Source organism: Mastigoproctus giganteus, chromosome 10 (genome assembly GCF_048544385.1).
Source record: "Mastigoproctus giganteus isolate SK-2022 chromosome 10, ASM4854438v1, whole genome shotgun sequence".
Lineage (NCBI taxonomy): Eukaryota > Metazoa > Arthropoda > Arachnida > Uropygi > Thelyphonidae > Mastigoproctus > Mastigoproctus giganteus.
In genome coordinates, this window is record NC_143584.1 from 20,272,420 (window position 1) to 20,289,887 (window position 17,468).

The window sequence follows — 17,468 nt, forward strand, 5'->3', positions numbered from 1 at the left end:
AGCCTTAAATGCATCATTTAGGTCTCCTTGCAGGTGCTCAAGTTACAGGTGCTGCTATTTGCAGAATTGAAGTCTTTCTTGGTAAAAGTACCCTTTTGTGTCTCTGACTAATTTTGTTGTTCATCTCTAAACCTACCAGGTGCCAATAGCATGCTCACAAAATAGTGTGTGGAATGTTTTTTGTGATGCACACTTAAATACACCAGTGGGAAAAACATTTGGATGCCACAGGTTATATGAGAATTTTTTATAACCAGGTACATCCCTTCATGGCTACGGTGTTCAAATCTGTCCCAATAGATCCAAATGCTTCTTAAAATGAGGTTTCCAGACCTGTATGCAGAACTCAAGATGATGTCTAACCACTGCCTTATACAATGGAATAATCACACCCTTGTCTCTCCTGGAAAAAATTTCTATATCACTGACAGAACCCACCCCATGAGTTTTCCAAGCAGCCAGTCTGCACCTGCTCAGAGTACATCATGTGAAACAGCACAACTCTCAGGTCTTTTTCATTCTCCACTATGTTACTGGCATGCTATTCTGGATTTCTGTTAGTCATATGCAATATCTTGCATTTATATATGATAAAATTCAATTGCCATTTCTCAGTCTAAATGTCTAATTATTCTAAGTCTTGTTGCAGTAGTATACCCTATTTCCTGTCATTAACTACACTGACAACCTTTATATCATCTTCAAACATAGACATTAAACTTGATATGCCTTCATCAATACTGTTAATAAATACTGAAAACAATAAAGGGCCCAGCACCAAACCCTGAGGTTGTTGTTGTTATTTGGTTTTTAGGAGCATTAGCAACTAAGGCCACATTGCTCCGGGGATATGTGGTGGTCATTCCCTGACCTTTCTGCATCCTCCGTATTTGGTGGTCAGGGGCTCGAACCCCGGTCTAATCAAGAAGTGCGTGCTGTGCACTGCTGCTCCTGCCCACCTAGCTGCGGAGGCGCCTAAACCCTGAAGGACTCCACTAATAACATAAGTCCAAGAAGAGCAATGCCCATTAATAAACGCTCTATCTTTTGTTGCTTAACCATTCCTTTACCCATAGCAGTAACTTGTCCCTGATACCACACTGCTCCAATTTGTACAATAGTGATCGATATGGTACAGTATCAATAGCTTCAATGAAATATAAGTATATGATGCTAAAATTGTTTTTTTTGCATCCAGCTGATCTTGCATTACCTCTTTAACCACAGAATCCATTAATTACCTTGGAACAGAAGTCAAGCTTACAGGTCTGTAATTATTTACTCTCCCTCTGATGCTCTCTTTGTGAACAGGGGTGGCATTTGCACATCTGTGAACTATAGAGACCCCTCCTGAATCCAAGGATGCTCTCATAATTATATCTAAAGGTTTGCTTTTCTCTTTTGCTGTTCATTTTAATATAACTGAATAGATTGCATCAGCTTTAGATGCCTTATTTACTTTTGGCTTCTGCAATTTCTCTTCCACTTTCCTCAGTCATTACAAAATCATTTAGCTCCCAGTTATAACTTAGTATGCTTATGGCATCCTCATCCCTAAAAAAGTCTTCATATGTGAAAGTAAATGCAAAATATTTATTCAGTTTGTCAGCAACCTAATCAGGATTGTCAGCAGTTATGCCATTCATATCCAGTGGACCAATATATGGTTCACCCATTCCTTTCTAGTGTAAATATATGCAAAAGTTTCTTTGCTACTTTCCTTTCATCCATAGCCAAAAACTTCTCATAATCTGCCTTAGCTGCCTTGTGGGTAGCACAGTCAGCAGAATCACCATCCTCACCACACCAGGTGGAAAAGACTCAAGTTTGAATCCCATTAATGATGCGAGGATTTTTTATGGACATTTTTCACAATGTGGCTGAGTTAGTTGGACTCAGGCGAGGGTATCATGGTTTTTTCTCCCAGAAACTCAGGCTTTTTATCCAGCAAACAGCAAATTGAACACAGAACACATGCAATTTACAACATATTATATATGGCACAATATGACCTAAGTTGCTGATGCAAAGCTCTGCCTTAGCTTGCTTGGCTAACAGCCTTTGTGACTTAACTGCTCACTAGATTATACTAAATGTAGGCATCTGTATCCCAGATAGCACTTGTCACCTCTTTGAAGAGGTCTGAGATTGAAGTAGTTCCTACAGACCTGTCTTCAATCAGAGGTGTAGTTAGTTAACCACAAGTGAAGGAAGCACGGTTTTGCTCTTATAAGTTATTTCAGGTTTTTCACCCTTCAAAATGTGCTGATCAACCTGAGAACTCATGCTTGCAGACATAACATATGATAAAGTTCACATCTAGTACCACATGAAATAGTGCAACATAGCCAATATAACTTACGTGTTAGAGCAGAAAGGCAGAGCTTTTTGTAGTATACATGGAGCCCAGAGTGAGGCATCAGGAGCCCTATCTCAGATACATAATTTTATCTCCTTACCATGTGGATTAAAAAAAATATTAAAAAACAAAAAAACAATCAATTAATTAGATCTATGATTTAATTCCTATTAATTAAAAATTATTTTATTTCACTCAAAGGAATAATAATTAAAGAGAGTATGTTGTACACAAAAATGCATTTAACATTTCAAGGTTGCACCCCAGTGTTTACTGTGATTATTACTACAATTACCACCAGGTCTTACTAGGTGGTAGATGACTCTCATCAACCGGTGAAATACCACCACTTTGCTTATTGGAGGCTTGAAGTGGTGGAACCCATGTTTAGTCTCTAGAGCTAAGTTCCGGCCAACCCTTCCCTATCTCTTCCATCATACAGTATGATTGATGATTTTTGAGGTTATGATGAATGTCGTGGCGAGATCCAATATTCCTTACATTTCGAGGGTACAGCTCTAAAACGGTGTTCGCAGGCCGGCCGCTAGTTAGTACACCGGACTGAACCTATTGGTAACTCTCTAGGAAGCTTCCGGATCAGCTAGTGTATAATCTTGCTACCTCTACTCTGCCAGATAGTGACTGGAGGGAGTCCGAGTAGTGTGTATGCGGGGAGCATTGTCGAGGCCACGTTACGTCAAGGATCTGGGTATATTCTTACCACGTGTACGACATATCCAAAAATTTCATTACTTCATACAGCATGTCCCACCCACTTTTTCTTACTATTGAATACACCATGAATTGTCAAAATAATAGAGCAAGCTTATCTGCGAAAAGATCTAAACCTCCCAAGGACTTCCTAATTCATTTCACAAATATACGTGGTCTCAATTCTAATCTCAACGATGTCCATTTCCACTTGCAGTCTTCCAAACCCCATGTACTTTTTCTGACTGAATCTCAGTTATCAGTTGATTCAACTACTGCTCATCTCAGATGTCCAAATTATTTGCTGTATGATTCCTTTCGCCTCAAAGGTGGTACTTGTGCATATGTCCGTTCTGATATTCCCTGTCAGAGACTTGGCAATTTGGAATCTCCTCTCTTTGATCTTCTCTGGCTTAAAATCTCTCTACCTCATTGTGTAAAATTCATCTGTTGTCTCTACCGTTCTCCCAACTCGACAAATCACTTGGAGCTCTTTGACTTCCTCTCTTTGCAACTTGACTTTCTCCAGTCCAACTTTCCTAACAATGAGGTAATTTTCCTTGGTGATTTTAACGTTCACAACTCCAGCTGGCTTCCGTTTTCTAGTCACACCGACCCAGCAGGTCGAGATGCTGAGGCTTTTGCAATTACTAATGACCTAGCACAGATTGTTCACTTACCTACAAGAATACCGGACAATCCTAATCATTCAGCCAATACGCTTGATCTTTTTCTCACAAACAACCCTTCTAAGTACAAGGTTGAAGTGAGAGGTCCTTTAGGCACTTCAGATCACAACTTGGTGATTGTCTCTTCTCCAATGGAACCTTTATCTCATGGCTATTCCCAACCTCGTATTGTTTGGCATTACAAGAATGCAAAATGGGATGACCTGCGAGACTTCTTTTCTTCCTTTCCTTGGTCTGATTACTGTTTCAAAACTTCTGATGTCAACGTTTGCTCAGATCGTGTCAGTGAAATTATTCTTGCAGGAATGGAATCCTTTATCCCACACTCCACTTTAAAATCTCGTCCTTTATCTAAACCTTGGTTTTCCAATAAATGTGCTAAGGCTGTCCAAGAGAAGAACGTTGCATATCGTAATTGGCTTGTTTCTAATTCTTCAGTTTCATTTTCTGCCTACACCAAAGCTCGCAACAATTGTAAAGCAGTTATTAATCAGTCCAAACTAGAGTTTGAACAGGCTAAGAGTAGAAAACTTGCTTCTTGCCCTAATGGTAGCCGAGCATTCTGGTCTCTTGCCAAAGCTATTGGCCGCAACTTTTGCCCATCTCTGCTCCCACCTCTGTCCAAACCAGATGGTTCTGTTGTCACTTCAGCCAAGGATAAAGCTGACCTGCTAGCATCCCATTTTTCTTCGAGCTCATGTATTAATGATCTTGGTAAAACACCTCCCACCATTCCTAACACGCTCCATTCAATGCCTCCTGTGGTCTTCCGTCAAAAGGATATCAGAAGGATTTTGATGAATCTTGATGCTAAGAAAGCTCCAGGTCCTGATGGTATTTCTCCACTTGTTCTCAAAACCTGTGCTCCTGAACTTACTCCTATTCTTTGCCGCCTTTTTTCACTTTCTTATTCCAAAGGTGTTTTTCCTTCTGCTTGGAAATTTGCTCATATCCAGCCAGTTCCTAAAAAGGGTGACAAATCCCTCCCATCCAATTATCGTCCCATTGCAATTACTTCTACTCTTTCTAAAGTAATGGAGAAATCAATTAACCGCCAACTCTTAAACTACCTAGAAACCTTCCGTCTGATCAACGATCGCCAGTATGGATTCCGTCAGTGTCGATCCACTGGTGATATTCTGGCTTATGTTACCCATTTATGGACTAATTCAATGGAAAGGTTCGGTGAAACTCAAGTAGTTGCTCTTGACATCTCAAAGGCTTTTGATCGTGTTTGGCATAAAGGTCTTCTAAACAAGCTTCCATCTTATGGTTTGCCAACTGTTTTTAGTAATTGGTTATCCAGTTTTCTCTCTGATCGCTCACTGAGGGTGATGGTAGATGGCTCTCTGTCTTCTAACTTCTCCACTAATGCCGGTGTCCCCCAAGGTTCAGTTCTTTCCCCCACTCTTTTCCTCTTGTATATCAATGACCTTCTTCCATTGACTGGAAATCCTATCCATAGTTTTGCTGATGATAGCACATTGCATTCAACTTTCCATTTTGAGAAACCTTGTCCAGCTCAATCAGCTTCAAGTTCTCGAAAATCTGCTGCCAATTCCTTAAATGCCGATCTTCAGGTAATTCTCCAGTGGGGCAAAGATAACTTAGTTGATTTCAACCCTTGTAAAACTCAATCTTGTCTTATATCTCGCAAAAAGGATTCTTCTGCTCCTATGCTTATCTTTAGTGACACTCCGATTTCTAGGCAAAATGATATATCTCTTTTGGGGATTACCCTGACTTCTAATCTCTCTTGGCACAAGCACATTAAAAATATTGCTTCCTCTGCATCTAAAAAACTTGGTTTTCTCTTTCGCTCTCGGCGTTACTTTTCTCCCATACAGCTGCTCACTCTGTATAAATCGCAAATCCGCCCTGCCATGGAATATTGTTCCCACATCTGGGGTGGTGCCCCCAGAACCTCTCTCAGGCTTCTTGATTCCATTCAGAAGAGGGCAGTTAGGTTAATTAATGATTCATCTCTAACAGAGTCTCTCCACTCGCTTTCTCATAGACGCACTGTTTCTGCTGCATGCCTCTTCTACAGATACTTCCATGGGCACTGTTCTTCTGAATTGGCTTCTATAATTCCCGCTCTCTCTTTCAAAACAGTCCGAACACGTGCCGCCACCAGCCAACATCCATTTACTGTCCAACTACAAACCCACAGAACCAACTTTTCATCTTCCTCATTTATTCATTCAACTGCCGTTTTCTGGAACAACCTTCCTTCATACGTATTTCCTGAAAATTACAATCTACAGAAGTTCAAGTCCAATATCAACAAATATCTTCTTTCGTCTTCTCAACCTCCAACCCAAGCATGGTACTAAGTACTATAGGTTATAATATTAACCTCTCGTGTTTGGGGTTCTCATAAAAAAAAAAAAAAAAAAGGTCTGACATGAAGTCCCTATGAATTTTTATCAGATCTCTCAAAAAATAGACAAACCCATTTATTGTGTATTGCAGGTGAATAAAGAGAAAAGCAGAAATAGTAATCAAAGTTTATGAAAGTCAAAGTTTTACAGTGACTTTGTCATCATCATCAGCCATTTTCAATCCATTGCAGGATGAAGGTCGATCCAGCAACTTTCCAGTTCCTTCTGTTTAGTGCAATGGCCATCCATTTACTATCCACGAACATTCTGTTATTTTCTGGATCCATCTGTCATCATGTCTTCAAGCTATGTGTCCTGCCCAAGTCCATTTCAGTTCTTTACTTTTGATAAGAATGTCATTTACTTGTATGAGAGAGTATCAAAAAGTTCATACCCTGACCTAGATAAAACATCAGTAGGAAGATGCCATTTTTAATTTAAGTGTCTACATATTCAATAACTAACATGTGAAACTTCATTCCCATAGGTGATCGTACACAACAGATGGAGCCCGGAATCTGAGGAAGAACTCTATGGTTGACAAAGTGGAGTATAGAGCAGTGATCAAATTCCTGCATTTGCAGGGCAAGAAATCTCAGAAAATTGACGAAGAAATGAAAGCTGTATATGGGCAGAATTGTCCATCCTACAACACTGTAAAAAAGTGGAAACAGGAGTTCCAAGTATGGTCATACAAGTGTCTTTGACAAGCCAAGAGAAGGAAGGCCATCAACATCCGCAGACAGTGAGACAGCTGCAAGGTTGAGCAGCTAGTGCTGAGTGACAGACGTGACAATTCGTTTGATCGCAAATTAGCGGAAATTTGCCTTTAGCCAGCGGGTGGTTGGTTGGTGGAACAGACTTCCATCCCTTGTCGTGGAAGTTGATAGCCTAAATAGGTTTAAGGCTCAGCTGGACAGGTATTTTGAACGAACAGAGGGGTGAAGTGGAAGTGGGTTTTTTTTTTTTTTTTTTGGCTGATGCTGCATAAGCTTGCTTTCTTGCATCAAATGCCTCTACTAATGCTAATGCTAATGCTAAATGTCATGAAGTGAAAATTAGTTATGGATCTGCCCACAGCATTTTACATGACCATCTGAACACGTCTAAGGTCTATGCATGATGGGTTCCAAGATTGTTGATGCCTTTGCAGAAGCAATGCCGAATGTAATGTTCTCGCCAACTGTTAGATTTGGGTAATGCAGATGTTGAGAACTTTTTTGATCGGTTGGTGACAAATTACGAATACTGGGTATACCAGTATGATCCAGAAACTAAAGACATTAGCATTAGTAGAGGCATATGATGCAAGAAAGCAAGCTTATGCAGCATCAGCCAAAATAATAAAAAAAAAAACTTCCACTTCATCCCTCCGTTCGTTCGAAATACCTGTCCAGCTGAGCCTTAAATTTATTTAGGCTATCAACTTCCATGCTTTAGCCACTTCCATTTGGCATGCTTTAGCCACCACCTGCTGGCTAAAGCATGCCAAAGCAGTGGAAACACACCTCCACTCCACCTCCCAAAAAGGCAAAGACCACTCCATCTGCAAAGAAGGCGATGTTGTCTGTGTTTTGGGACAGAAAAGGGGTTATCCTGACAGATTACCTGTACCATGGGTCCATACTTACTGGATAATACTACAGAAATCTTTTGAAAAAGTTACAAGATGCTTTGAAGGTGAAATGACGTGGAATGTTAACCAAAGGGTCTGTCTTCTGTCACACAATGCACCGGCTCATACGGCCGTTGCTATCACCAAATTTGTTGCTCAGTGTGAACTTTGAACTACTTTAAATCCATGCTGCGTCGGTGTCATGCATGCATCGCGTCTCATGGTGGAACCTTTGAGCATCTGTTGTAACGTCATGAAATGCATCCATCTCGTACTCCATTGTTAATATTATGTCAAATAAATGTTTGCCACTAATTACTGTCTTGTGTCATTTCTGCTTCTTGTGCCTCTGCTACTACTTTCCCGTGACATTTCCGGTTATGGGTTCCTATGCGATTCACATTCCTTTTGATGTTACCTACCTCCCTTAAACATTTGTATCAATATTTTTGAGACACCCTGTATATATATTATTATTTATTGGATTCGCACAATTAATTTTTATATCTTCAGTCAATAAACTTATTCATAAGGTGATACTGATTTCTTACGTTTTAAAATATTTGCTCCTGTATTTCAAAATTTAAATTCCTTTTATATAGCGTTAAACCCAGTGGTTTAACGCTATATAAAAGGAACTCTCTGGGCTCACGACTGCCCATTGTTATTTTTTTTGAAAATTTGCAAGCCCATTGTTGAGACGATCATTTATTTTACAAATGAAATCCTGGATGGATGCAATTATTGAGTATCCAGAGCCGAAAGTACGGTGGGGAGAGCTGGGCCCCATTCCCAACATTTTAATGGCACAATCGATCAGTTATGTATTTTAAAATTGTTTACCGAATTTTTTTTAAATTCCCATTGGTAATTACATTTAAAATACAGTAGTTTTCCTAGAACGAAAATAATTTCCATGTAATGAATAGATTAGGAGAGACAAGTTTGTATGTATTGTTCTCACCTCTGGCCTTTAGGTAATTAGAAATCGAGAATTAAGGGTGAAAGGATTGACGTTCCACAACGTTAGTGGTGTCCGTAAAACTTATGCAGCCACATTCCGAGAAGTTGCGCTAGTCAATATGCTTTCCATAGCCAGTCAGTGGATTAAGAAGATTCTCAACATGGATAATAGCCTCTGGTCAACCTGTGTTGTGGTTCCCCTTTATTCCGACAAACGGGCGTATGTTTTTCGGAGAAGTGAGTGATCCACACATTTCAGTAAATTTCTCCAGCTATGTTTACATGGTCACAGTAGCTGAATATCTGAGTGATTCTGATATTTTGCACAGTATTCAAAGAACTAGTGACAGTAGCAACATAGGGGAGGGGGGGATTGAGACAACTAAGATATTATATAAACTTTACGAAGATGAAATGTTGGCAGATTTTGAAATTTCATTGAGGCTTTCACTATGTAGAAAATGTTCTAAAATATAATGGCATAGGGGCAATAATTAAAAAAAAAAAAAAAAAAAATGTCTCCATTATATCACTAATCTCCAAAAAACCAGCGCGAATTAAGGATTATTGCTAAAGAACTTGATGTGGAAACTACAAAGATCGGTCATGTGTTCGGGCTACGAAGAGCAGCTTGTTGCTTGCGGATGGTAATTGCGGTTAAGGGAATTATCCTGCATTGTGCAAACATTTTGAATCAGAAGTTAAATATTCCGGATTGTTAAATCGACTTTTAAATCTGAAATTTCTTAACCATTTAGCACTAATGATCGACATCCTGCAGAAGCTCTCTTATATTTCAGAAGAGTTACAGATTCACTACGGTAAAAGCAGATAAATTAATTATTCGAACTATCAATGCTATCGCTAATTTGAAAAATTCTGAAGGAAATTATGAAGCTAAAACTGAGAGCAGGTTGAAGTGGAAAGAATTTGAAGGAATCAAAATAGGAAGTAAAAACAGTAAAATTACCTTGTGACAAGTTATTAAATGCATTGTTTTATCCTTAAAGGATAAGTTATTAATGCAACAGGGTGATTTTAAATTAAATAAAGAAAATAATGATACCATTGAAAGAAATTTTAAACACATTCTACTGGAAATCGTGGAATTTGAAAGAACTTTCATCTCGGTGGCAAGACGGTGAAAACCGAATAAGAAATTTGTTTTCTGATAAAATATGAAAAAAAATTACTGATTTTAGAGATTTTGTTGAAGACAGTTTATCTTTAAAATAGAATGAAATTCCCGTTACAATTAAGAAAGCCAGAAATATCTTTGAAACCAATACGACTAGCAGTGCTGAAGCTGAACGAGCTTTCAGCATAATGAATAATATTGTGTGAATAAATGAATGAATAATATTGTGACAATTAAACATGTTGCAGATTATGGTGATCATACATCTAAATGGAAAACCAATGCTTCAATTTGAACCAGATCGTTATGTCAAATCATTCCTCTGTAATAATAGCTCAGCTATTGAGCAAAGAAGATTGAAAACAAATATTAATAAAGAAGTAAATTGCATATGGCAATTTTTAGAATAAAATTTTCTTGAATATTTGTGCAATATTTTTTTCATGCAAAGAAAAACAGCAAAGACTTCTTTACTTATATAAATTCTAGAAGGAAGGGGATGAATCAAATTGGTCCACTTGATATCAATGGTTTGGCTGTAGATAATCATTCTCAGATAGCTGCCAAGCTAAATGAATATTTTGCATGTACATTCACATGAGGAGTTATTCAAAGAGGAGAGGGCCAGATGCTTATCAAGAGCAAAGTGGAGGAGAAATTGTTGAAGTTAAATATAAGAAAAGCATCTGGGGTAGATGGGATCTATCCAGTTATATTAAAGGAGGTGGCAAAAGAAGTAAGCAAACCCCTAGCCATAATTATGGGAGCATCCTTAAAGTCAGGGGAGGTCCCAATGGACTGGAGATGTGCAAATGTATCACCAATTCACAAAGGGGGCACAAAGGGTGACATAAATAATTACAGACCTGTTAATTTAACTTGTGTTCCAAGGAAAATAATGGAGTCACTGGTTAAAGAGGTGATAGAGGATCACCCAGACAAGACTGCAGTAATAATTCATACAGAGCATGGGTTTGTTAAGGGGAAGACTTGTCTGACCAATTTGATTGGATACTACGATGTGGTCCCAAAGGAACTGGATGCAAAAAAATACAGGCAGTTCTCGCTTTACAAGTTCCTGGGTTTACGAGTTTTTTTTTTTTTTTTTTTCAAGTATCAACAAAATTGAAAATGTGAACATTAATTGCAAAAAATGAATGTTAAATATTCATAAATACTGCATTTCAAACCACACCTGTAGCTATACAATACAGTGCATCCCGTTTTATGATATTAATCAGTTACCATCGCATCGTGAAAATATCATAATGTGAACCCAATAACACATTGTTTTTGCGTAATTCATTCCACGACCTCGGAAGTTCAAATTTACGCTATATAACTCCCTAAAAGGTCGTTTTTATAGTGTAAATTGTATTAATTACCGATTCAATTCATTAAACGCACTACACTTTCATCGTTATCATAATTTATGTTCTATTATAAGAACCAATTTTGAACAGCTTTGTGATATTTTTCCAAAGCACATTTCTGGAAGTACGACCATCGGATGGTAAACTCAATGTTATTGCATTTGTGAAAATACTGATAGCTGGAATTGTGTGGGCTTTTATGTTATTATGGTGAAATGTCTTTGCCCTTTAATGAAATCTTTACTCGTATAAAAAACATAAAAAAATTTTCATTATCTTCTTTCATTCCTTTTTTTTTAAACTTTGTAAACTTGTTACTCCGTGAAAATCGTGTTAGTTGCAATTTGTGCGTTCCGTTAAAAAATGCTTATACATGCTATTGAAATTTATAAAGAAAAGAGAAGATTATTTGGAAATAAACGCCTCTTGAAGCATTTCTGAAAAAGATGACTCCTTGTGCAACAAATCAACGAGTGTTGAGCCAATAATGAGTGATCAACGAGTGTGCATTTAGTCGATGATGATGAAGAATAAACATTCTTTAACATTGGTAAGTCATAAATAATTTCTCTATTATTATAATTTGCTTGATTTTACAGGCTACATTTTCATTTCTTTGGATAAATTAATCATTGTTTAAACATAAACTAATTATCTAACTAATTTCATTGTCGATAACGTAACCCCTATTTTTAACATTATGTCTATGGGAAATAAATTCCCGCTTTACAAGTTTTCACTTTATGAGCATGCATTGGGAACGAATTAGCTTGTAAAGTCGAGAACCATTGTAATTTTGATATCATATACTTGGATTTCAGGAAAGCTTTTGATACGGTTGCACATGGAAGACTGCTGTACAAATTGGAGCGATATGGCATTAAGGGCAAGTTGCTGCATAAAGGGATGGTTGAGTGGGAGATGGCAGAGAGTGGTAATAAATGAACACTGCTCTACGTGGACTAATGTTATTAGTGAAGTCTCCCAGGGTTTGCTGCTGGGTCCATTGTTGTTTTGTGTATTTTCAATGATACTGATGAAGGTATATCAGGCTTAATGTCCAAGTTTGCAGATGATACAAACGTCGGCAGGGTTGTTAATGACAGTAAAGACAGTATGCTACTGCAACAGGATCTATAAAAGTTAGGTAGACAGGCTGGTAAGTGACAACTGAAGTTTAACATTGACAAATGCAAAGTACTGCATATGGGTAGAAGTAACCCCAGAGAAACGTACCAACTGTGTGGTACTAAACTTTAGGTGGTAGAAAATGAAAATACCTGGGAGTAATTGTGCAGTCAGATATGAAGTTTTCTGAGCAATGCAGACAGGCTGCCAGAGCAGGTCATGGGGTTTTGTCAATGATATACAGTTATTTTGCTATCAGGGAAAAGGAGGTGTTGTCCCTCTGTATAAGGCAATGGTCAGGCCATGCCTTGAGTACTGCGTACAGGTCTGGAGGCCTCATTTTAGGAAGGATGTAGATTTGCTTCAGAATGTACAAAGAAGGGCAACAAGATTGGTGAGGGGAATGACGGGATTCTCTTACCAAGAGAGGTTTAAGTTCTGAAAACTGTAGCAGAAATATATAAAATTTATATATTTTCACAGATGAAAATATATAAATTTTATATATTTCTTTGTTTGCTCAATGCTTTCAACAGTGGGTTTCCAGAGAGAATGTATATGACCTAGAGTGAATTTCATTCATTTGTGAAATTTTTTAAGGAATTGAAATTTGGAAGTTTTTTCCAAATATTGAGAAAAACTATGCATATGTAAATCCTTTTAGAAATTATTATTTTTTCCTATTTTGACCTTAAAGCTGAAAATTAGGGCAGGGTGAGATTAGCCAAAAATTTGGGCCAAATGATATCTCAATACGACTAAATGCACTGGGCTATATGGGACTTTTTTGAGCAAGTTTAATTCAGTTTTTTGTACAAATATACATTATTATGCAATTTTTTCTATTGAAATAAAAAGATAGAATCCATTACTATACAAAGATGTACAGTAATAAAAGGTTAGGATCAGAGCTCTGAGATGGTCATTCTGGTAGTAGCAGTTGTTCTCTTTAGACCTGGTCATCAATCATTTTTGAATGTTAGCTGTTTTTAACAAAGTCAATGAAATTCACTATATTATCAAAAGTACTGGACTACAAAAAAGAGACCCAAACATCATATGCAGTTTGGGTGGGTTGGAACTCTAAATTTCAAATAATCCATACTATTTTTTCAGAGTGTACTCCTGCTGAAAAATTTATATGGAAATTAAATAATAAATTTATTATCTATATCAGTGAAAACTCAATATAATGCTTTGATCAATACCTCTGTTATAGAATATCTTTTGATGTTAAATCCTTTCTAACTTCATTGCAATATTTTTCCATTCAGATGTATACCCTACCAAAAGGTATTTAGAAATCCCTCCCAACTGTGAAAACAATTGTATGCAAAGCAGCAAGAGGTTTAAAAGTGTGCATGCAATATTAAAGGCAAAAAAAGTGTGCATGCAAAATTTATTTAATTAATTTATTTATAGAAGTGACTAAAAACACAATTTTTAATATGGTGTAAGCCATCTTTGACCTGAATACAGCAGCCTACATGGTAAACTTTCCACCAGTATTTGGAAAGTTTAATGGAAGCATTTCACATTCCTCACATAGATAACCTTTTGATGCAACTTGTAAATTTGGTCTTCATAGTCTACATCAGACAACATATCTTTAATTCACTGCACAGATACTTGTACTTGCTCTTTAAAATTTTTGCAGTAACTACTTGGATCAATGAATGGCTCAAATGGTATCAACCTGATGTACCAGTTCTTGGTACATCAGGTTGATACCATTTGAGGCCTATTATCTCTGTTCAAACATGTGTTCACTAGCCAATTTGCATGTTTTGAAGATGAAAAACCAGAAATAACTAGTGAAAAAAACCTACTCCCCCCCCCACTTGAGATCGAATAACTACAGCCCTTTAATAATCCCTCTAGTTTCTAATGGGATTTGAATCCACACTTCTTCAAACCATGTAATTGTGATTATCCACAGTGTTCCAATACTGTTGATAATGCAGTGCATAATATTTGGCTAAACAAGTTCATAATTTGCATATATAAATGGGGGCTACACAGCTGCAAAAATGCACACATGCATACTTGCTAAATATATTACCTTTGTGTCATATTGATTGTTTTTTTGGGGGATTTTATGGTGCATCAATGATGTCATATATGAATATAAGAAATTACACAGAGGCGCCTCCGTAGCCTGGTGGGCAGGAGCAGCAGTGCGTAGCACACGCTTCTTGATTAGACCGGGGTTTGAGCCCGTGACCACCAAATACGGAGGATGCGGAAAGGTCAGAGAATGACCACCGCATATCCCCGGAGCAATATGGCCTTAGTTGCTAATGCTCCTAAAAACCAAATAATAACAACAAGAAGAAGAAGAAATTACACTGATATATACAGTGTAGGAAACAAATGGTTCTTGATTTTGCATCAGAAGGACTCTTCAGAATATGATTTCTTGAATATTACATAGTATCTGCTTGCTGTCTTTCATAAAAGACATGATTAAATATTTTAATATTAAGGATTACTGAAATATAATTCTAAATTATACACTGTTTCCAACATAAGTAAAATTATCCACATTACAGGCTCCATAAAAAAGGCAAAGTGAACTAAAGAAATAAAGAGAGACAAAGTTTGATTTGTACTTCTTTAAACTGATCATACCTAAAACTTTTATCAGTTAACATATCATATGTAGACTGATACACTGTGTTCAGGTCAATATATTATCATATGTTGACTGATAAATGTTCAAGGTATGATCAACTTAAAGAAGTACATATCAAAATTTTTTGTCTCTATTTCTTTACCTTGCCTTTTTATGGAAGCTACAATGTGGATAATTTTACTAACATTGGAAACAGTGTATAATTTGGAATTATAATTCAGTAATCCTTAAAATTAAAACATTTAATCATGTCTATGAATGAATGGCAACCAACAAAAGTAAAATTGCTTTTAACTATATACCATTTATTGCATTTTCCACTACTGGATTACTTATGTAGATAAACAAATGAATACATAACTAATAAACATTTACTCAGTAAATAATGGATACACTGTTTAGCAAATATCACTACATATACATTGTTCATTATATTGTTATTCATTATGTATTAAAACATTGTTTGCACTACTTCTGTTCATCATCACATAAGAACAGGGGTGTACTGGAGGAGACTTGTATGAGCCCCCTTGTTAAAAAAATTAGTTTTATAAAACTTAACAGACTGTTTTTAATTAAGGATGACCCTTAGATGAAATTCTTCTTGAGCAACTACTTTGTTAAAAATTGGCAGGACTCCTGAATATGAACAAACTGAATGAATACATTATTTATGTAAAGAAAAATTATCCACACTGTTTGTCCCGGTTAGGGGTCAGCGACATAGATGGAATGCTTGTTCCTCTATGTTGATACAAGTGTCCAGCCGAATTTTTACAAGCCGGCTGGCCAGGCCTGACACTCTTTGTTTTATTTTGGTGTTTCCTTTGCCCATGTCAAGGTAAACATTTATCGTATTTAGTAGTCATGGGCTTGAACTGTGGTCCACTCAAAGAGCACGTGTCACTGCACTCGTGCTCCCGACCACTCAGCTACATTGTAGCCTGTAAATAATGTATTATTGCAAAAGTTTTAAAATTTCTTGATAAACATGCAGCATAATTCCATTGAAAAAATATTTCAACATGATCTGTGAAACAAACACCTGATATTTATCAGTATTCTGAAATTCAATTAAATATATAGCAATGTTCATTATTTCTCTTTACCTTCTTTGCCTGTTGCTTTAAAACTTCAGTATCGCTGATATGATAATGGCAGCTCTCTTGCAAAGATAACTTATGTCCTAGGTCAGCAAATTGAGAGTCTAAGTTTGAAATCTGGTTATCCTTTGCAAAAAGCTATATAAAATAAACAAATGTACATAGACACACATATTAATCAATGTTGGATGTGGCCAGTAAGATTGTAGGAGCTATAACCAGCTAGCAATTTTATAAAAAGTAACCAAAAATCAAAATTTAAATTATGCCTATCAGTATTTGGACAAATTTTTCTCTTATGCCAGTAAAGTAGTTCTAACGAATATACAAAGTAGGAGCAGCCATCAAAGTATCACAGTAGCATCATGGCCCATACTGTAGTACTAGACTACAGTATGGATCATCCTGTGGAACTTATAGTTTTATAGAGGTCTGAATGTCAGATTTAATACATTACTGTGTACTATTATCTGTTTGAATCTTTCAAAGTAAACTGTTGCTGATGTGAAAATCTGACTGATGTGATGGAATAAAATCGGAGTACTACAAAAATTAAAGAATGATCCACAAGACAAAGAAATACTAATGAAGAGAGGGATGAGATCATCTTGGTTAAATCTGTAAACAGTGAGACTGGAAATTTAGACATCAATGAGGATATCTGTAAGTGCATCCACTATCTGTTCAGACTAATTTATAAATGGTTTCAATGGCAAAAATGCAGTTCATATACCCAGAATAATGTCAACAAATGCTAAATATTGCCTGGACCATGGAATGAGATCTGTAAAGTGAAGAACCACACTACACTGTGTTCAGGTCAAACTTCTGAGTGTGCATTTAGTGAATGCCTGTTCCCTACTTGTGGAGTCTTTCATTTCAATAATAAAGTTTGGAGGAAAATGTCAACATATGGGGCTTAGAGGAGAACAGGCATTCTGCATGTTACCAGACACAGTCTAAAACACTGATGGATCCAATATCTTTCTATTTCAGAACATTTAGGAGAAGTCCGGTACGCCTGTCTCCCTAAAATACATTCAAGCACACCTTCTCAATGGTAAGCCCTGTTACGTCACTTAGGTGGCTACGAATGGGTAGAGTGGTTCTCTTCAAGATGCCTGGTCAGAGTGAAGAGGAAAAGACCAAACTATACAGCACATGACAACACGTCGAAACAAATGGCCCTCAGGCCTCAGTGGCTTTCACTTCCCCTCTTACGGCAGTGATTTTTTTTTTTTTTTTTTTGATTTGGTAGTTGTTGGCGCATCGGCTTCTGTGGCCATATTGCACCGCCCAAGGTTTTTGCAGTACTTTGATCCAAGCCCGAGGCGGGAATCGAACCCACGACCTTTGGGTTGCCGGGCAGG

The 17,468-nt window shown here is 37.1% G+C and overlaps 1 protein-coding gene across 2 annotated transcripts in view; it reads right to left on the reverse strand.

Moving 5' to 3' along the window:
- Window positions 1-17,468, reverse strand: part of LOC150078833 (uncharacterized) — a 198,783-nt gene that overhangs the window by 75,104 nt on the left and 106,211 nt on the right. The window contains exon 8 of one of the 2 annotated variants that reach the window (XM_090384141.1): window positions 16,105-16,236. The exons of the other annotated variant lie outside the window; for it this stretch is intronic. Coding sequence (XP_090240267.1) covers window positions 16,105-16,236 — 132 coding nt within the window. The remainder of the gene's footprint in view (window positions 1-16,104; window positions 16,237-17,468) is intronic. 2 annotated transcript variants of the gene reach the window in all.